This window comes from Parambassis ranga, chromosome 12 (genome assembly GCF_900634625.1).
Source record: "Parambassis ranga chromosome 12, fParRan2.1, whole genome shotgun sequence".
Classification (NCBI taxonomy): domain Eukaryota; kingdom Metazoa; phylum Chordata; class Actinopteri; family Ambassidae; genus Parambassis; species Parambassis ranga.
In genome coordinates this window covers 7352930-7373033 of record NC_041032.1, presented here as the reverse complement: position 1 = coordinate 7373033, position 20104 = coordinate 7352930, and the positions used below count along the sequence as shown (strand labels likewise).

The 20104-nt window shown below is 44.3% G+C and overlaps 4 protein-coding genes and 1 long non-coding RNA gene across 5 annotated transcripts; 1 reads left to right on the top strand and 4 right to left on the bottom strand.

Annotated features, from left to right (window-relative positions):
• Positions 1–672: 672 nt before the first annotated feature.
• LOC114443823 (low-density lipoprotein receptor-related protein 2-like) lies at positions 673–9710 on the bottom strand. Its single transcript, XM_028418157.1, has 27 exons — positions 9655–9710; positions 9312–9560; positions 9048–9227; positions 8700–8966; positions 8359–8574; positions 8071–8250; positions 7877–7999; positions 7547–7714; positions 7238–7453; positions 6926–7152; positions 6720–6849; positions 6450–6643; positions 6084–6270; positions 5751–5963; positions 5474–5657; positions 5190–5391; positions 4905–5069; positions 4553–4807; positions 4239–4466; positions 4018–4152; positions 3693–3894; positions 3500–3625; positions 2883–2990; positions 1675–1911; positions 1272–1599; positions 1078–1174; positions 673–862 (listed from the first exon to the last, which is right to left on the bottom strand). The coding sequence occupies exons 4-27, from the start codon at positions 8818–8820 to the stop codon at positions 797–799; spliced, it is 4308 nt and encodes a 1435-aa protein (XP_028273958.1). The 5' UTR covers positions 8821–8966; positions 9048–9227; positions 9312–9560; positions 9655–9710; the 3' UTR covers positions 673–796.
• Positions 9711–9715: 5 nt separating this feature from the next.
• LOC114443824 (uncharacterized) lies at positions 9716–10809 on the bottom strand. The gene is made up of 4 exons (XR_003671473.1): positions 10642–10809; positions 10319–10513; positions 9952–10200; positions 9716–9861 (listed from the first exon to the last, which is right to left on the bottom strand). It is a non-coding gene; the product is annotated as an uncharacterized LOC114443824 (long non-coding RNA).
• Positions 10810–10835: 26 nt separating this feature from the next.
• On the bottom strand, positions 10836–11975 carry LOC114444102 (sortilin-related receptor-like). Its single transcript, XM_028418505.1, has 5 exons — positions 11876–11975; positions 11632–11778; positions 11273–11521; positions 11022–11202; positions 10836–10872 (listed from the first exon to the last, which is right to left on the bottom strand). Exons 1-5 carry the CDS (start codon positions 11973–11975, stop codon positions 10836–10838), a joined length of 714 nt encoding a protein of 237 aa, XP_028274306.1.
• Positions 11976–13135: 1160 nt separating this feature from the next.
• Positions 13136–16750, bottom strand: LOC114444101 (very low-density lipoprotein receptor-like). The gene is made up of 12 exons (XM_028418504.1): positions 16693–16750; positions 16103–16225; positions 15725–15973; positions 15487–15600; positions 15284–15403; positions 15043–15168; positions 14419–14622; positions 14153–14321; positions 13856–14024; positions 13483–13705; positions 13254–13373; positions 13136–13161 (listed from the first exon to the last, which is right to left on the bottom strand). The coding sequence occupies exons 1-12, from the start codon at positions 16748–16750 to the stop codon at positions 13136–13138; spliced, it is 1701 nt and encodes a 566-aa protein (XP_028274305.1).
• A 1617-nt stretch (positions 16751–18367) lies between these two features.
• ndr1 (nodal-related 1) lies at positions 18368–19722 on the top strand. The gene is made up of 3 exons (XM_028418328.1): positions 18368–18593; positions 18707–19455; positions 19570–19722. Exons 1-3 carry the CDS (start codon positions 18368–18370, stop codon positions 19720–19722), a joined length of 1128 nt encoding a protein of 375 aa, XP_028274129.1.
• Positions 19723–20104: the final 382 nt, after the last annotated feature.

The following is a 20104-nucleotide window of genomic DNA, read 5'->3' as shown; positions in this document are numbered from 1 at the left end:
CAGCTTACCTCAAGAGCATTACCTTCTTCATATATGGAGATATGTAACAAGGCACTACAGAGAGCATGTTTGCTTTCTCTCTGGAGTACAAGGCGGAGACCAGAGGATCGTGTATCAGACTTGTTAAGCACACATACCTCCGCCCATACGTGCATTTGTTTGGTGCAAATTAGACTTTTGATTTGCATTTAGAAGTGTGTGCCCTAAAACTCAAAGGATCAGATAAATGATCAAAAACAAAGGTGGAAATACATAAGATAGGGGGGAATTTATTACATTAATATAAAATTAAGGACACAAGCAAGCATCCGATTGCCAGACTAGTGTAGGATTCTGGTTACCTGGTCTAGGGTAAGTCTGCTCAGACAACACAGGCATGTAATCAGTGCATAAACACCAATCTGACAACACCGCAAGTAGAGCAGCTTTAGTAAGATAACACAACAACACACTGTTCACACACATATATATAGACTCCACAGAAAGATCAGCAGATCCAGAAAGTGACAGACAGGGTTATGAGCAGTCTTTCTGCTCCAGGTCTGGGATTCAAAATAACAAATCAGAAACGGGCCTAGTAAGCAGAGGATTATCTTCAACTTTTTAGAGCAGAAAATTATCTTTGATAATTTAGAGAAGTTACTCTCTGTCAATGAGCTCACAAGAGGCTGGTTGACTTTGTATTCTGTTTATTACAACAAAGGCAGTCGACACGGCATGTTAAAAATCCACAATCGGTGAAAAGCATTTATGAGCTGCTAGAAAGTCCACACCAGCAGAGCACATGTCAAATAATCTAACTGTGCTGTAAAGTGGTTAATGGTAGTGGGAGGTTCTTTGCGTCTACCGAAGAGTCCAGCTCCTAAACGGGGAAGAAAAGGTTAACATATAATCTGACCACTGAACAGAAGTTTGGTCCACATACATATGACAGAAATGTCTTACAGCAGTTCCATATTCATCATTAAATGTTAATACAGTTGGATTTCAGCAGTAAAGTAGTAGCCGGTCAATTAACATACAAATATCTTGTAATTCATGCACATAAGTTCCTCCCTACTGGCATGAGTGTTTTACCTGTGAGTCAGAATCATATTGTTCGCAGGGCAGGCCCATGTTGGCCATCAGAGTGTCTTTCTCTGTGGATCTGCTTCTATAAGATGCCAACTCTCTCCTGTTAAAGTCACAGAAGCCATTGTTATTTTCTACATGGCTATGAGTGCTATAAATTATCAACAGTAGTGCAGAAAATTTGAATTTAATCCCATTACCTTTTAGTGAAAATATAAGCAGCGGCCATCAGGACCGCCAGAAGACAGAAGACGCCCAGGATCACAGACACATGGCTTTGTCCACTTTCCTTCTCTTGACAGAACTCTCCTTTGTAACCTGCCAGACACTGACAGCGAGTGACTTTACCTTCTGTGATGCAGTTGCCTTGATTGTTGCAGCGCTGGAGATCACAGGATGCTGTGTCTTTTTCAACTGGAATAACATAATTCTTCTGGGCAGAGGAAGAATAGGAGGAAGAAGAGGAATGCTGCGACGAACGGCCATTGCTGGACTTGGTCCCAAAAGAGGCAGAGTTTGACTGTGAGCCTAAAGATAAAGAAGCGATTGGTTTTATTTGGACCATAACCAAGCTGAGATCACCTCTCACCGCTTGAAACTCACAGTCCTGTTCGTCCGACAGGTCCGGACAGTCCACGCGTCCGTCACAGAACTTCTTGCTGCTGATACACTTGCTGCTGTCAAAGCACGGTTCTTCTCCAGATGGGCAGGGAGGGAGAGGGACACAGGAAGCTACACTGATGCTGTAGAAGCCTTGTCCACATTTACACGTCCGACCCCCAGGATAGGGCAAGCACAGGTGGACACATCCGCCATTGTTGTTGGAGCAGCTATTGCTTCCTGGAGGAAAAGATTAAAATGGGGGGTGTGATGATAATTTTTTCTTAACCTTTAATTCAGATTAGTTAAAATAATCTCAGTCTAATGTGACTATGTTGCAAACATACAGTATTATGGCATCACATGGAAAAATAAAACCCTGCATACCATTGTTTCCTTGTATGTGCTTAGACTCCTAGAGTGTGAGCCTTGGCTTAACAGGGAGTGTTAACTGATTTTATAGTGTGTGCGTCACTTCCATTCAACACTGCTCTCTCTCCCACTGCAGCACACAGACTGGGTTTTCTCTCGGCTTGCCAAGCCCCATCTCCCTGCAGGTATCACATCACTGCCATCTATTCAGCTCAAAGGGAGCCTTTTCACGCTGCCTGCAGAGTCCGATAACACACTTTATCAGTTCGTTCCCCTCAAAGAGAAAGAAGAGTCGAAGGGAAGATATTAAGCATGTGGTTGGTGCACTTCCTGATTTATGACTAACAGACCAGTTTGACTCGCTCCCGTTTTGCACATTAAGCTGGCAGTTTGCAGCAAGCCTGTTGGATAGCATTACACACCTTAAAGGAACTACTGCCATGTGTCTTTATATAAAAAGGGATTTCACACAATTCTACCAGTCATGAATAAACACAATTAGACCACACGTTAGTTGTATGTCTAATGCGATTGGGAAATTGTCCAACCAAGTGACTGTTAGATGGGTTACTACGGCTCTTTATGCCTCACACGTACGATACAATCATCATTCTTATAGACATTGACTTTTAACTGGATATCAACATGACAAAGTAATGACGGTACAGACTCTCTTGCATTGTCTGTGCAACTTAGAGTTGTGTTATATTACTTTTTTGGTGTCATTGTCACAGTGATACCTGCTCCTGCTCCCTATTCAGATTCTGCCTGTTCTGCGTTCACTCTTTCCTACTTCCTGTCAGGCTTAAAAACAGCAACAAGCGTTTACAGATACCTACCCGACTGGCTGTTATTGCTGTAGGCTCTGACTTCCACGACGCTGGTCTTTGTCTCAAACCACAGCTGTTTAGGCTGGAGGCCGTCGCTGAACCACAGTTTTGTTGTAGCTACACGGGTTGAAAAGCAACACTTTTATCAAAAGGGATCACAAACAGCTGTGCAGATTTTTAAAGTGCAAAAAAAAAAAAAAAAAAAAAAAAAAAAAAAAAAAAAATCAGTAGTGGGGAAACATTTCATGTACTGGAGGGAAACAGGCCTGATGGAGAGCAGAAAAGATGGTGGTTTTTAAAGCGTACAGATTGCTGAGAATAAGCTGACTAAATAAGTAATTAGTCTCTGGTGCCATCTGCTGCATAAAGGGGATGAAGGCAGATGAAGTAAAGGTGAGGAGGGGCTAGCTGCTTTGAATAGATTACTGGAGAGGAACAGGGAAAAAAATATGACTAAGTAGAGTATAACCAATCTTTAAACAGTTTTGGCTATAATTCATAATGTCATAGCATGTAGCAAGTTTTCAGCTTTGATGCACACCAGTGTTATTCTGCTGACCCACCACCTCTGGAGAAGCTTAATAAACTGTTTCCATTAATTTACATGACACAGTGTCCATCCTTACCTTTGTCCAGGGTGACCCAGAGGAGGATGTTGGCAGTATGTGTGAAGGAGATAAGCAGCTCAGGTCCAGTATAGAACTGTTTGTATCCCGATCCATCCACTCCAATGGAGCTGATTACTCCTTCACCTACAGGGGAAAAAGAAGTCAAGACAGCCCACTTAAAGACATTGTGTTGGATGTGAAATCTGCTCACCAGAGTCAGCCCAGTAGATCACAGTTCCATCGTTGGAAAAGACGAGGGAGGTGGGGATGCTGGATTTCCTCCACAGCACTGCTTTGTTACGGCCATCCATCCAGGCGCAGTACACCTCCATCTGACTTTTGCCACCCACCATGACAACCGCTGCATAGCAAAGCCTGCCCGAGGATGGGTGCAGCGCGATGGATGTAGTTTCCTAAACAGACACAACAGTTTCCAGAATACTAAGCTTTATTTACGAATAAGAAATGTTCATTTAATTTGTCTGCAAATGATGTAAGACCAAATTAAATAGAGGGATGAAATCAGTGCCGTTTACCATCAGTGATCCTTGCAGCAGTGATGTGGTGTAACCATCGTAACAGGAAGTCGCGTGGATATCTGGCCTCTCGGCGCTGCTCCAGTAAAGGTTGGAGGTCACCCAGTCTACCGCCATAGCTGTGACTGTACCATCCTTGTGGGTCAGAAAGGGTTGAAAATTCCACCATTTTACTCTGTTAAAGGCAGAATAGGGTTATAACTTGCTTTTACAAATCATACCTTCAGCTTTAGTATCTGTCCAGCAGGTGTTAGCCCTGGTGTGGACCTGGAGCTGCTTAGTTTCAGCACATCCACAGGTCCTCGTCCAGCATAAGACACATAAAAAGAAAGATTCTGCATGGAGACGTCCAGTCCGGAGGCCTCATTTCCACCTGGGAGGTCCAAAACCCGACCATCTGGCATTTTCCTCAGAGACACACCACCATGACGCATTGAGTGCAGGTTAATCTAGAAGATAAAAGGACACATTTTAAAAGTGTTTGTCAGAAGCAAACGCCTGCAGACTGCTTTAACATCGCAATAAGAACATTCACCTGATAGATTGTCTTTTGAGACAGGAGCACGATGAAAGATGACTCCTCTGGCAGAGAACAGGTGATCTTGTCCTGGGAGAGTAGCAACCCCTTTGGGCATCTACAAACTGCTGTGGGTCCACTCAGTACTGGATTGGCCGATGATGCTGGTACTCCAGATCTGCCTCTCACTTCTGGAGCCAGGAGGCACAGATGAGAGCAGTGTAGGTGGTCACAGGGGCTGGATACAGTTGGCTGCGAAAGGGCATGCATCAGCTAGGGAGAGAACATCAAGCTGTTACAGCTTCCTTCAGGTGAGCAACCTCACAGAATACAAGCGTCTTCAAGAATGATGGAAACAAGACCAACTCACTTTCAGTCCAAATGGCTGCCCTGGTCTCTTCAGAAGAACCTTTTGATCTTTGCCTGTGTTCTTATCAGCTGAGCGGACTGTTCTTCTCTTTGTGTCAGACCAGAAAACACGATCATTGAAGACTGCTACTGAGAAGGGGCTTGGAGTTTCAGCCAACTGGAGGATCTAGTAAAAGAAGGCCAAATATAGCGACGCTATTACAGGATGTAAGAAATGTTCCTTACACAAACACTAACATATTTGAAGTGACTTTGTTTGTGGTTCATCCTTCAAATATCTTTCTACCTTAATGTTGTCTCCATCCAGAGATGCTGAACCTATGCAGCGCAACTTCTCATCAGCCCAGTACACCCGCTTATCCAGGAAGTCGTAGGACAAACTGACTGGCCAGCTCAGGTCACGGCTCACCACCACCTTTCTCTTTGAACCGTCCATCCCAGAGCGCTCGATCTGAGGTGTGCTGCCGATCTCAGACCACAGCATCAACCTGAGAGCATGGATTATGATATGATGAAAGATTCAGGGTTAAAATCTTTTTTCTTTTTTTTATACGAGGCTGAGAACATTACCCTTTGTGTGGCAGCAGGACCAATGAGCTTGGCTGCTCCAGATCTTCACCCAGAACCACAGTGTAGTCCTGAGAACTTACTACAGTGTTGCTGAGCTTCACTGCTAGAATCTGACCAACCAGTCCATTCACCCAGTACAGATTATTACCAATCCAATCCACTGCGATGAAATCAGACTTCACGCCTAAAAAAAAAAGCATATGAGGACATGCACAAATACAAAAGATACAATAAATAGCACCTGATTATACATCTGTGGCAGTGATGTGAGACGTACCTTTAATCAGTGTCCCTTTGCTGTTTGAGTTTTTCATGTCAGCCCAGCGGATGCTCAGGTAGTCTGGGCTCAGCCAGTAAACTCTCCGCTGAGCCCAGTGATAATCCAGTGAGAAGACGGGCCGATTGGCAGAGGACAAAAGACGCAAGACACCACGGTGGACTCCTATTACCAACAGCTCTGACTGCACAGATGCCAGAAGCAAAGGCTCCTCTAAAGATGGAAATAAATATACATTGTAAATACGTCTTTCCACAGTATGCAGCCTAAATTGATTCGACTGCACAAAAAATGAAGAGCAAATTTTGGGGTACTGTCTCAGTCCAGCAGAACCTTCTGATTTGCAGCTTTTGTTGTCAGGCTCCAGGTAAAAGCCAGGGTGGCACTGACAGGTGTAGGAGCCATGGGTGTTCACGCAAATGTGTCTGCATACAGCCTGAGGCGATGAATTGCACTCGTCAATGTCCACACAGGACAGAGTTCTGGGCTGCAGTCTGAAACCTGCAGCACAGTAGCATCTCTGCAAAAACCGAGAGACACTTTCAAGTTGGATGCCTTGTTCTGTAGCTGTAATAAATGAAGATAACTAAAAAACATTTGAGAATATGTACCAGCACTGCCTGACTTTCTATTTTAAAACACAAAGTGAGGTAAGCTTAAGACTAAGAGCATGCAGTTCCACATCATTTCCGCACTAACCGCTCCATATGGGGTGCTGACACAGTGATGGTCGCACTGAGGGGCTGATGGGCTGGAGCAGTTACGCTGAGCGCATCCCACACCTTCGTCTGAGCCATCAGCACAGTTGGTGAAGCTGTTACACACCAGATGGGGGTCTAAACACTCTCCACTGCCGCACTGGTAAAGGTGAGAGGGGCATTTTCTCTGGCTGCCTGTGAAAGCGGGCCAGAACATATATAACAGGATTCATACAGAAGCCACAATACAATGCGTTAAAAATATGCTCACATTTGTCCTCATCCACGCCACTGTAACAGTCCTCCTTCCCATCACACCTCCAGGAGAGTGGAATGCACAGACTGATGTCTTCACACTGCCACTGATATTCCCTGCACTTTGCTGGAGGAGTATTGCAGTCCTGGACAGAAATTCTAACAGTTACACTATCGTCACTACATTCTAGTATTTACTCTTCGATAAAGACACTACCTCACCTTCTCATCTGAGCCGTCTTTGCAGTCCTCCTCGCCATCACAGAGCCACTTTTTCTGTAAGCACTCGTGGCTGTGTGGGCATCGGAGCTGTGTCGGACAGTGCGGGGGTCTTGTGCAGTCTGCCTCATCTGTGCGGTCGGCGCAGTCAGCATATCCATCACATCTCAGAGCCTCAGAAATGCACTGACCACTAGCACACCGATACTGGGTAATTGAACAGGTACCAACTACAGGGAAGAGGAAAACGGCACCATGGAAATCATCTGATCCTTGTATGTTTGCGACTGTGTTGATCCAAGTTGTGTCACCCACCACACTTCTCCTCATCCGACCGATCGGCACAGTCTCTCTCTCCATCACACAGGAAGGTCTCTGGAACACAGCGAGTGTTGTTATCACAGCGATGATGGCAGCCCTCACTCAGAGCTGAGCAGTCCGCTTCATCAGATTGGTCCTGGCAGTCATACTGCCCGTCACACAGCTGAGCTTGCTGGATGCATCTATTCCCGTGAGAACACTGGAATTCCTCTGAAGGTGAGAATATAGACTTAAAAGATATAGTTATCCCACTTCTACACACTTACTTCAGCTAAATTTTAAGGCTCTGCAGCCAAGACAAACCTTCTTTGCACTGTGTAGCACACCCTTCTTCATCTGACCCGTCTTTGCAGTCCTTCTCTCCATCACACAGGTGGCTGTACATGACACAGTCTAGGCCATCCCTACAGAGCTTGTAACCTGGGCGGCACTTCAACAGTGTTGATCTTGCATTAGACACACTGGTGGGAGCTTAGCAGAGAAAAGAATAGTGGATCAAATTGATCATAAGAGCAACCAGATTAGATTTTGAGCTGAACAAAGACTGTCAAGTCATTTGATTTACTATGTAGGACATGACAATGGTGGATAGGTGGGGCGTGTGGCTTCACTGTATTGTACTTCTTGGCTTACAGGTGGCAGTAGGATCTGCTGACTGACACTGCCTCTCATCTGAGCCATCTGGACAATGGGCTCGACCGTCGCATACTTCTCTCCTTGGGATGCATTTTCTCTGGTCGCCGCACAAGAAGTCATCTGAAGCACAAAAGAGTAGGTGTAAGTGTGATGGAAGCATTTGTTTCTTTTGCATAATGATTCTTTCTTACTGGGATTTTCACATTGGACTACACAGCTTTTTTCATCAAACCCATCAGGACAGTCTCTTTGTCCGTCACACAGCTGTTGTTGAGAGATACACAGTGCTGAACCTGGACACAGAACTGAAGGAGTGATGCATGCTGATGTAGAAGTGAGAACAGGAGACTGTGGTGCAGCAGTGACGGAGTCTGGAAAGCAAATAGTTGACTACATTCACCACTCAAATTTGGACCAATAAATATCAGCATAGGATTTTATTATCATGACTTAATGAATTAGCTGTGAGGTGGACTTACTGCAGCCTACTTCATCTGAGCCATCTGGGCAGTCTTTCTCTCCGTCACAAAGAAATTTCTTTGGGATGCAGCGCTTGCCATCAGCACACTGATGCTGACAGCTCTTTGTTCGTTTCGGGCAGTCCAGTTCATCAGACTGGTCCTGGCACTGTGACCTGCCATCGCACACCTGAGTCTCAGGGATGCATTTTTTCCCATGGGAGCACCGAAACTCACCTAGTGTGGAGAATATACTGTATATCAGTGTTCTAAAAACCAGATGTTATATGTTGGTAGACTATAATTACAGCATTGTATTTCCAAGATGTAATTAAACGTTCTAGATTTGAAACTAGAACTACCTTGCTGGCAGGTATTTGGGCACCCCTGTTCGTCAGATCCATCCCTGCAGTCGTCCTCTCCATCACAAACATGGCTGTATAAAACACACTCCATGCCATCATTGCAGGGTCTTGAGCCCATAAGGCACTTTAAAACATTAGCCTGAGATGAGGAAGGAGCCACACTGGGACAGCTGTCCTCATCTGATCCATCACGACAATGAGGGTGTCCATCACAGACCAGATTCTGAGAGACACAGCTCCTACAGTCCTTGCAGAGAAAATCAGCTATGGAGGAAAGGATTTATTAGATTAATATTTAATGGTAAAGAGATCAGAGGGCACCTGAATTAGTCCTTGATTACTTACTTATAGCACACTTTTTCACACAGTTCTCATCAGAGCCATCTAGGCAGTCTCTTTTTCCATCACAAAACTGTGTCGGGTTGATGCAGGCAGATGAATCGGGACACAAAGCTGAAGGACTACTACAGAATGGCTTGGTGTGTGATGGAGATTCAGTCAGGCGTGGACTTTCTGTAGAAGCATCTAAACACAGCAGTTACATTATCATTGAACTGTATAATGGTATATAATAGGCAGGCAAATTTAGGTACGGACAGTCTGACTCACTGCATCCTTCTTCATCTGATCCATCTCTGCAGTCTCTCTCTCCATCACAGATGTGACTGAAAAGGACACATTCTGTCCCATCTCTACAAGGTTTGAGACCCACACGACATTTAAAGTCATCATTCCTAGTTGCAGAAAGAGTGACACTCGGACAGCCCACCTCATCCGAGCCATCACGGCAATGAGAGCGACCATCACACACTAGACTCGGTGAGACACAGCTCTGACGATCTTTGCAGAGAAAGTCAGCTAAGTAGGGAAAATAATGCGTCGTTAAATCATATCTTGACACATCTTTACAATAAATTATTATTAAAAACAGATGGGAAATAATTTTTCTTACTCTTATAGGGACAACTTTTAACACACTTTTCATCAGAACCATCAGGGCAGTCTTCATGCCCGTCACACAACTGGCTTGGAGTAATGCAGAGGTGAGGAGAAGAAGGACAGAGGACAGACGGGCTGCGGCAGCCTGGCTGAGCTGTGGTAGCTGGCGTCATTTCATTTGATAGGGAGCTCATCTGTTGTGTAGTCTGTTGTGGGGCATCTAAAAGGACACAGTACATACATCATACAGCCACATGACTAATAATGTGTGTTTTTTTAACTGAGGAAGATTTTCTCTAAGGAAACTCACCACATCCCAGTTCATCTGATCCATCTTCACAGTCCCTCTCTCCATCACACACATGACTGTATAAAACACACTCTCTGCCATCTCTGCATGGCTTTGATCCTGTGCGACACTTCAGGGTGGTTGCCTGGGTTGCAGGAGATGCAATAGTTGGACAGTCAACCTCATCCGAGCCATCACGGCAATGAGAGCGGCCATCACACACTAGACTCGGTGAGACACAGCTCTGACGATCTTTGCAGAGAAAGTCAGCTAATGAGGGAAAATAATGCTTCATTAAACCTTTGTACCAAGACACATCTTTACAATAAATTATGTGGTCAGCTGTGGTTATACTTAAAAAAACAGATGTAAAAATCATTTTACTTACACTTATAGGGACAACTTTTAACACACTTTTCATCAGAACCATCAGGGCAGTCTTCATGCCCATCACACAACTGGCTTGGAGAAATGCAGAGGTGAGGAGAAGAAGGACAGAGGACAGACGGGCTGCGGCAGCCCGGCTGAGCTGTGGTAGCTTGTGTTATTTCATTTGATGGGGAGATCATTTGTTGTGTAGTATCTAAAAGGATACAGTGTAAAGTTCTTTCAAAGATAAGTACCGGTAATAACACACCATAAAACCTCACACTTGACTAATAATGTGCATTTTTTTTTTAATTAAGGAAGATTTTCTCTAAGGAAACTCACCACATCCTTCTTCATCTGATCCATCTCTGCAGTCTCTCTCTCCATCACAGACGTGACTGTATAAAACACACTCTCTGCCATCTCTGCATGGCTTTGATCCTGTGCGACACTTCAGGGTGGTTGACCGGGTTGCAGGAGATGCAATGGTTGGACAGTCAACCTCATCTGAACCATCACGGCAATGCGAGCGGCCATCACACACTAAATTCTTGGAGACGCAGCTCTGACGATCTTTGCAGAGAAAGTCAGCTAATGAGGGAAAATAATGCTTCATTAAACCTTTGTATCTTGACACCATGACACATCTTTACAATAAATTATTATTAAAAACAGATGGGAAATAATTTTTCTTACTCTTATAGGGACAACTTTTAACACACTTTTCATCAGAACCATCAGGGCAGTCTTCATGCCCGTCACACAACTGGCTTGGAGTAATGCAGAGGTGAGGAGAAGAAGGACAGAGGACAGACGGGCTGCGGCAGCCCGGCTGAGCTGTGGTAGCTGGCGTCATTTCATTTGATAGGGAGATCATCTGTTGTGTAGTCTGTTGTGGGGCATCTAAAAGGACACAGTACATACATCATACAGCCACACACTTGACTAATAATTTTTCTCTAAAGAAACTCACCACATCCCAGTTCATCTGATCCATCTTCGCAGTCCTTCTCTCCATCACACACATGACTGTATAAAACACACTCTCTGCCATCTTTGCATTGTGTTGATCCTGTGCGACACTTCAGGGTGGTTGCCCGGGTTGCAGGAGATGCAATGATTGGACAGTCAACCTCATCTGAGCCATCACGGCAATGAGAGCGGCCATCACATACCAGATTTTTGGAGATACAATTCCTACGGTCCTTGCACCTGAAATCCTCTGAGATTGACAGAGCAAGAAAAGCTCATTACTTAAGCTAGAAACTAGAAGAAGCAAGAAAAGTCAGTGATGCATTTTAGCATAAATTTAACATGGGATTGGCATTTTACCTTTTGATGGACATGTGATAACACAAAACTCCTCATCATCTCCATCAGGGCAGTCTCTTTTCCCATCACACAGCTGGGCTTGTGAGAGACAAACTGACGAGTGTCGGCACAACACAGATGGTTCTCTGCAGTGTACAGGTCTGAGCACTATGAAAAAACATTACAGTACAAGAATTATGAGAGATTTTTTTTTTCAACTCAGCATATACATCATTTCCTCTGTGGAAAAATGAACTGGTCGGACCTGGATGAACATCCCCGAATGCAGCGATTATGCTGAACACATTGCCTCTCACAGTTACATCTTGAATAAGGTTCCCGTTCCGTCGATCCCACAGAGACATTACGCCATCAGACATGGACAACAGAAAAGGCTCAATGGCTGCTTCTATGGATCCTGAAATGTTCCATCGTCTTCCGGCTTGGTGACTTCTTTCTTGCAGCAAACTCAGTGTTGTCAAGCCTGGAACAGGAGACATGGAAAGCCATTCAATCAGGGCAAATGTGGTAATCACTAGTACTTTTAAAGGATTTTTGAACAATAAAAAGTGACAAAAACCAAGCGTGTACTTCTTTTTAAAGAAACTACTTTACTTTCAGTTAATTAAACTTGGAGCAAAAACCTGAAATCCACCAAAACTTGACAAACACTTCACTCCTGGCACTCACTGCTGACACAAGCATGCCAACACATTTTAATCAGTGGCCGGTGGATGGAACTAACCTCCCCTTTTTGAGTTCCAGAGCAGACTGTTGGCCTTGAGGTCGAAGGCGATGTTCCCCCTGACCCCTCCTGCCAGCTGGATCAGGTTTTTGGCTTTGCCTCTGGTCACGCTCATGCTCAGGATTTGCTCATCCTCCAGCCACAAGATGCCTCCTCTCAGCCAGTCTACGTACAAGTCTTGAATCTTCTTCGTTGTTTTATACAGCTGCTGTGGGTAATTAGCAGAGGTGGTGCCGATGCTGTTTTGGTCACATGACACCCAGCAGAGCTTTCCACTCCTCTGGTCTAAGTTTATGAGGCAAACTAAAAAGAGAGAAAGCAGTTGGTCCACTGTAGAAATAATTCAATAAAACACAGAGCTGAAACATTTGTTAACAATATGATAATGATATAAAATTGAATCTATCAACTAAGTAATTAATAAGGAAATGATGCATCCATAAAGGAAATGTTGAAACTACTGCTGTCAATTTGACCATTCTAGCGTCTATGGCAAAATCCAATCCAAGAAAATGCATCAACCTGGCAAAGGTGTTTGGACCACCTCGGTTTTGACCTGGGTCAGACTGGTGCGCTGGACGTGGCCAGTATGGTTGGCCCAGTACAGCCAGCCTCTGTACCAGTCCAGATCAAAAGACAGGACGCCATCGTCTGCGGTAAACAGCTGTGTTTCAGTGTAGTCCTTGCCTCTGAACTCCAACAGGTAAATGTCTGTACTGGTGGCATATATAAACCGTGGATCTGTGGAACAAAAACAGATTTTAATGACACATTTCCACTTCATTTATTTATAAAGCACCATGGGACTATAAAAAAGGGACAAGTTTTCAAGTCATGGTAGCAATGTAGAAAAAAAGCTGCATTTGATACAGATGAAATGAAGATTTGGTAAACCTACTCTCACATGTTCCACTGGGTAACAGCACTTTGGAGACTGGACAAGCACAGGTGAACCCAAGAGGGTTTCCTTTAGTCAGCTGGCAGAGATGACATGGAGTCTTCACACAAGCAGAAGAACCTGAGCAATGACAACTGAGCTATGAGGACCAAGAAGGATATTTATACTCTTATACATTTATCAACTCAAAACCCTGGAAAAAACAAGTAGCATCAAATTTACACTGTACCTTGAGGCTGCTGAAGCTCATGGTAAGCTGCTATTAATGGCAGTTCAGCTTTCAGAATAAATTTCTTTTGCCTTGGTTGGTTCTGTGGAACCTGCCACAGTCCTTTGACATCAGCCAAGTACATCCAACCTTCAAACACAGCCAGGCCAATAGCCGGTTGTGTGCCGAATAGTCCTGTCAACGAGGTACGACCAGTCCCATCCACCTTTACAGTCTCTATAGACTGAAGGAAACAAGTTCATGTTTAGAACGTAGGATTAATGTGTTAGCTGATAATTAGTTGATTGAACCAACAAGCTTTTAACCTATCACCTGTGTCTTACCATTTAAAGGTCAGCATTCACTGGACAGAGAGGGAATGCAGACAACTCACCCTCTTGAAGTCACTGATCCAGTACAGTCTCCTGGCAGCCACGTCAGCAGTGAGGCTGTGGGCTGACTGAGCAGTGATGACCACCAGAGTGCTTCTTTCTGACCCATCCATCCATGACTTCTCCAACGTCACCCTGTCACCTGGACCAGCATTGATCCAGAACATCAAGCTGGGAGACAAAACAGTTACAGTTAATATAAACGCTTATTTCTTGTGATTTGAACTGAACTGTCCTTCAGCAAAATGTATCACACCCGCTGTAAAAAACAAAAAAAAAAAAAAAAAAAGACAACCAACCTCTCCACAGGTAGAAGCACCAGCTCTGACGGCCTGATGTTTTTGCTCAGCAGAGTTGTGAAACTTTTCCCATCAGCTGCCTGCATGTAGATTGACTCCGTTTTCTGATTGGTCCAGAACAGATATCCATTTAACCAATCACAAGCTAGACCTTTGATTCCAGGCTCTCCTGTTTTTTTTAAAAAAAAGCAACATGCTTTAATGAACGGTTTGATTTTTTTTTTTTTTTTTTTTTTTAGGGAAAAAAAGGTTTGGGGTGAACTAACCAGTATAGACTGTCCAGGTTTGCCTTCCACCTCTTTTGTAAATGCTGCCTTGGGTATCAGCCCAGTAATACCATCCTCTGGAAATGTCAAAGGCCAGAGCCACTGGGTCAAACCATGCGGTCTGGATGGCTTCAACCTGGCGAGACTTCACGTTCAATAATCCTAAAGCTCTCCTCTGCACCATCAGCAATTGAGTATTGTTACCTATACACAGAGTCAGAAAGATGTAATGAATTTTCACCTCTCCTCTGATAAGTGTATAAAAGCTCAGTGACAAGTTTTTTCTCATGTTCTCTAAAATTATCCTTCAGGTGACAATATCACTTTCTTTGATCTCCTTTTGATGTCGAATCAATTATTCCTTCTTACTTTCGTTCACATCAAAGTTACCATTAACATATTAATGATCTTTTGTCCGTGTCGCTTCATGGCTTTTAGTGTTGATCTTTTTCCAGGATGAAACTAAAATCTAAACACTTGCCAGGATTTGCTAGTTAAAATATTCTGACTTATCTGCATTTACCCTGACTCAGGAACAGCACACTGGAAGCTGGAAGCATATTATGTGTTGTTTTCATATGCACATTAGCTGAGGGATAAACAAAGAAAATGTTCCTGCATTACCTGAAGCCAGACATGTGGAGCTTCCATTAAGTTTGAATCCCTCTCTGCAGTGACAGTAGTAGGATCCAATGGTGTTGCTGCAGTGATGCACACAGGGAGAAAGAGGTGCAGCACATTCATCCAAATCTGAGGAGAGAGTGAGTTTTAGCTTCATAAGCACAAAATAAATAAAAATACTACTGGGGTTCCATATAATAAATCCACAGTGCTTTAGGATGAGTCATCCTCATGCCCCTCATACCTTCACACACTGCTCCATTAGGAGACAGCTTGTATCCAGCAGGACAGGTACACCTAGCTCCCCAGGGTTCATCAGTACACACATGGCTGCATCCTCCATTGTTCATAGAACACATATGACCTGACATATAGTGCATCAATTCAGTGTGAGCATGACAGAACTTAAACAAGCTGCATTTTAACAGGTAATTTCTTCACATTTACCACAAGTTATGGGCTCATCGCTGCCATCGGAGCAGTGAACCTGTCCATCACACCTCTCTGCTGCAGACACACACGTCCCTTCAGGACACCTTACGCCATTCTCACCACACAGATCTGTGAGGAGGACAGATGCAGGCTCTAACATTTTATACTAATACACAGTGTCAAGACAGGCTTCATATAAATCACAGTTAGTATCTTAATCATAACGTGAACCTGAGCTACACATCTTTCTCACCACAGTCCTCTTCATCAGAGTTGTCCATGCAGTCGTTCTGCCCATTGCAGTGCAGCTCTTTGGGGATACAGATGCGGTTTCGACAAGTCCAGTCAGAGTCCAGGCAGCCTTCAGTGGCGGGACAGTTCTCCTCATCAGAGCCGGTGGGACACTGCTTTTGTCCATCGCAGCGGGCCGACACATCAACACAACCAACAGAATCCACACAAGGAAACTGACCCAGAGGACAATCAATAGAACCTGGTGGCCCTGTATTGGGGACAGCAGGGGTGTGTCATTTATAATTTCTTCTGTTCTATAATTTTAGTAGGGGAAAAAACAAGCCAAGCAACACATGCAATTATAATTAACAGTTAAGGTGGGGAGAGAAATACCTACCAGTGCAGTCTATTTCATCAGAACCATCCAGACAATCTCCTTGGCCATCACATTTCCACCCATTAGGGATGCAGCCTCCATCGTCACACTGCCACTGGCCTTGATGGCACTCAAGAGTTTGTCCTAGCGACACAAAGCCAAAAGTACAAAGCAAAAACAAGATGGAGTCATTAAGAGTAACAGTCAGAATCACAGGCTGGATTAAAAGCAAACACCCCTTTGTTAACAATAAAACTGATATGGATAGCGTGATGATACACTTCCAATGAATAATGAGAAAACACCTCTTTATTAGGAGAACATGGAACAAATGCCAAGCACATGGTAAACCCCTCAACCACTTTTGAATTAAAGCCACCTTAGGAAGTGAGAAGGGAACATGAATCATATTAGATATTCACTCTTGCTTCCTATGAAAGATGTGACAGTGAACATTTATCTGATGGCGAACACAACTAAACAGAATCAATGGATTCCACACCGCAGGCTGCAGGCCCACCGAAGAAAACGTTCACACCACGCCGCGCGTCGTTTGTATTTCACTGGTGTGTGAATATTCACAAGTGCATATTTCAAAAACATATCGTTACCTCCGGAAAATATCAGACTCGCCAGTAAATTCAAACAAACGAGCAGAGACAACTCCATGTCGTCCTGCGCGGCTAATTGGGACAAACAGCGTCAGCTGAGAGGAAGCGCTTTAATGACTTCCTCTGCTGCAGGTGCGCATGCAGCAGCTTCTGATCAGGAAAAACGGACATCCCAGAACATTCCTGTTTATCACTACTTTTTTCATTTCATTATGTTGGCACAAGCGCAGAGACAGATCCAGAGATCAATAATTGCTTTTTACACTAAAACGTGCGCGTGTTCGCCGCGAAGACTCGTGCAACACATCCAGTTTAAGTGTAAGAGAAATATAGATCTTAATCATTACACTGTCCTAGTGGCAAATTAAGCCGTGCGCACTTGGATAGACTCGGCGCTTTTACGCACGGCACAACAGCTTTACGGTGGCTTTTTTCTTAAAAAACGGAAGTTTGCAGTCTATGGGTGACATATAGGCCTAATTAAAAGTTGAATTGTATGTCTCGTTGCCTTTGCTGCCACAGAAGTTACAGCCTTCCATTGAGCTACACTGAATACAACATAATACCACTCTGATGCCATGATCTGACTGAAACTTCAAAATAATCAATTAATCCAAAGTCTTTCTTTGGTGTTTTCTTCCTTTTAAATCTTTAAAAAAATGTGTTTGATGTGCCCCACATAAAAGAGCATTAAAATACCTGGTCTCATTTCACATCAGTGACACATATTCCCATCAAAAGAATAAAGGCTTTGTATTTTCACAGGACCTCTTTCTTGTCTCCTTTGAGGCCAAGTGTGCAGTTTGTCTTATGAATGGGCAGCCATCAGCGTGTTTCACCGTTGCTGTCAATTATCACGGCAGTTCTTTCAATGTGATGTGATGCAGATGATATATTTGAATTCAATATCTCCAAAAACTGTCAACAATGATTTATTGATGATTAAATGTATTAAAAAGATGTTTTAATGGTTTCTGGATGAATTCATGTTTAAACAGGATTCGGTTACTTTATATCACTTTTTCGAAACACTTTTATTATGAAGGGCAACAGATTTCTAGTTTATTTATAGTATGGTAAAATTAAATGAATCTTCCAGGCACATGTCATCGAATTAGAGGTCAGAGTAAATGATGTTCAACACTGAAAATAACCACTCCCCCCTCCTCTATTATTGACCTCAACTTGCCCCCGTGTTTTCCCAGGTTTCCTCCGAACATAGAAAGTGATTTCTGATTAACTCTTGTGTTACTTTCCAATTAATCACAGCCCAGTTGTGCAGCTCGTAATCTCCTTAACTAACATTATTGTCATAGCTTCTTATCAAAGGGATCTCTAATATACAAAACAACAACAATCAGTGATGGGCTTTTACAGTTTTCACACCTCTGCCACTACAAAGGCTTCTTGGTTTCGATACATAACGATATTGTCACATCTAAGTCTTGGATCACACACGCCCTTTAACCATTTGACAGCTCTCTTCAAAGGACGTCAGGGGAGAGGCGTGTTGGTATAAAAATCCGAGCCTCATCATCTCACCTCCAGCATTTTGGATTTGCCTGAGCAAGAGACAACATCACACTTAGAAATTATGAAGGGACTATCAGTGGATTTCGCCTTTGCGCTTCTCCTCCTGGTGGATTTGGCTATGACAGCTCAGCTCTTCCATGGGATGCACCCTGACGCACTGCTCCGTGGGATGAACGCTCGGTCAGGCGATTCCAAGCGCACCGTGCAGCGACAGCAGACCGGCAGACTGCCTCTCTACATGATGCAGCTCTACCGGACCATGCTGACTGAGGACCGCGTCAAGACTCCGTCTGCCAGCGTGATCCAGAGGAACGAGGTTAACACAGATCTTCACGAATCCGACTCAGTGGTCAGCCTCGTTGCTAAGAGTAAGTCAAAATATAATAATTTAAATCATGGAGGGCTTTTTATCTCAGCTTACTGCGCAAGTGTATGCGTCTTTTGCAGAATCAAGCTAACATATTTTTATTATTTCTTTCAGGCTGCCAGCAGATTGGAAAGAGGTGGTCCGTCACCTTTGACCTGTCTTCCATGTCTGCAAGTGACATCATCCAACTGGCACAGCTTCGCATCCGCCTTCCTGCCTTTGCTGAGTCACCCAGTGCCTCTGTTGACATCTTCCACTCCCACAGGGACCCACACTGCTCCGGCGAGGACTGCTCAGAAAGCAAGATGTTCCTGGGCCGCCTCAGAGCTCACCCCAGCTCCATGGTGTCGCCTTCCTCCTGGAAGGTGTTCAACATGACACAGATGCTCAGTCGCTGGCTGCAGCAGGAACCCTCCACAGAGGAGATGGAGGAGGCTGAGGTGGTGGAGCAGGAGGGAATCCAGCACCTTACAGCTGACAGGGTCATGATGGTCGTCTTCTCAAGGCAGAACCCAAACAGTCAGCCAACTCTGATTCGCACAGCAGAGCACTCCAAGTACGTCAGCCTGGACAGGGAGCGGGTGATGCCAGCCTCCAAGCCGAGGAGCCGCAGAGATAACAGGCACCACCACGCCCAGCAGCAGAGGAGGAGAGTGGCTGGAGCTGCTCCTGCCAGCAAGGTCACAGAGGAGGAGAAAAAGGGTCCTCTCTGCAGGAAGGTGGACATGTGGGTGGACTTTGAGAAGATCGGCTGGAGTGAGTGGATTGTTTATCCCAAGCGCTACAATGCTTATCGCTGTGAGGGGAGCTGTCCTACACCAGTGGATGAGACTTTCACCCCAACTAACCATGCATACATGCAGGTAAGACTACAGTCCATCATCATGACCACAATATGCCAACTGATCATACTCTAAAATCCTATTTGAAAATGTATGTTCTAATCATTGATTTTCCTTTTTTTTCTCTCTCTCCAGAGCCTGCTGAAGCTTCATCACCCAGACAAGGTGCCGTGTGTCTCCTGTGTACCCACACGCCTGGCACCACTGTCCATGCTGTATTATGAGAACGGTCAGATGGTGATGCGGCATCACGAGAACATGGTGGTGGAGGAGTGTGGTTGCCACTGAAAGAAAAGCCTTTTAGACACGGTCAGAGGGACTGTATGCACTGAACCAAGAGGAGGCAACAGCCCCAAGATCTGAGCTGCTCAGAGGCACAACGTGGACATACACTTCCACAGGCACTTTACAGAGATGAACACTGGGACAGAGGCTGCTGCTGTGATGCATGGCATGAAAGAAAGCAGTGTATCCTGCTTATTGAATCAAGGATTAACAAATTTACTGAAGCACTAGAATATTCTCAGGAACAGCTGTACACACTAACCCCTATGTACAAACTGTTTTATGCAAATGTCAGGATGGTGTAAGCGCTTTGATTTTACAGAGATGTTTGGGTCACATTGACTCATTTGTATTTGTATTGTTATTGCTAATACAATAAATTATT

What these genes read in the sequence shown, in the direction of transcription:
- LOC114443823 (XM_028418157.1), bottom strand. Translation starts at nt 8,820, where the DNA reads ATGGGCTCAAGACCCTGCAATGATGGCATGGAGTGTGTTTTATACAGC. An exon ending in GTCGGATGAGGAGAAGTGTG is followed by an intron (nt 7,153 to 7,237) that starts GTGGGTGACACA and finishes TCTTCCCTGTAG; the next exon opens with TTGGTACCTGTTCAATTACC. An exon ending in TGGCGTGGATGAGGACAAAT is followed by an intron (nt 6,644 to 6,719) that starts GTGAGCATATTT and finishes CCGCTTTCACAG; the next exon opens with GCAGCCAGAGAAAATGCCCC.
- LOC114444102 (XM_028418505.1), bottom strand. Translation starts at nt 11,975, where the DNA reads ATGTCTCTGTGGGATCGACGGAACGGGAACCTTATTCAAGATGTAACT. An exon ending in ATTCGGGGATGTTCATCCAG is followed by an intron (nt 11,779 to 11,875) that starts GTCCGACCAGTT and finishes GTTTTTTCATAG; the next exon opens with TGCTCAGACCTGTACACTGC. An exon ending in ATCAGATGAACTGGGATGTG is followed by an intron (nt 11,203 to 11,272) that starts GTGAGTTTCTTT and finishes GTGTCCTTTTAG; the next exon opens with ATGCCCCACAACAGACTACA.
- LOC114444101 (XM_028418504.1), bottom strand. Translation starts at nt 16,750, where the DNA reads ATGGAGTTGTCTCTGCTCGTTTGTTTGAATTTACTGGCGAGTCTGATA. An exon ending in CTCCACATGTCTGGCTTCAG is followed by an intron (nt 14,623 to 15,042) that starts GTAATGCAGGAA and finishes CTCTGTGTATAG; the next exon opens with GTAACAATACTCAATTGCTG. An exon ending in GTGCTTCTACCTGTGGAGAG is followed by an intron (nt 14,025 to 14,152) that starts GTTGGTTGTCTT and finishes TTTGTCTCCCAG; the next exon opens with CTTGATGTTCTGGATCAATG.
- ndr1 (XM_028418328.1), top strand. Translation starts at nt 18,368, where the DNA reads ATGCACCCTGACGCACTGCTCCGTGGGATGAACGCTCGGTCAGGCGAT. An exon ending in GGTCAGCCTCGTTGCTAAGA is followed by an intron (nt 18,594 to 18,706) that starts GTAAGTCAAAAT and finishes TATTTCTTTCAG; the next exon opens with GCTGCCAGCAGATTGGAAAG. An exon ending in CTAACCATGCATACATGCAG is followed by an intron (nt 19,456 to 19,569) that starts GTAAGACTACAG and finishes CTCTCTCTCCAG; the next exon opens with AGCCTGCTGAAGCTTCATCA.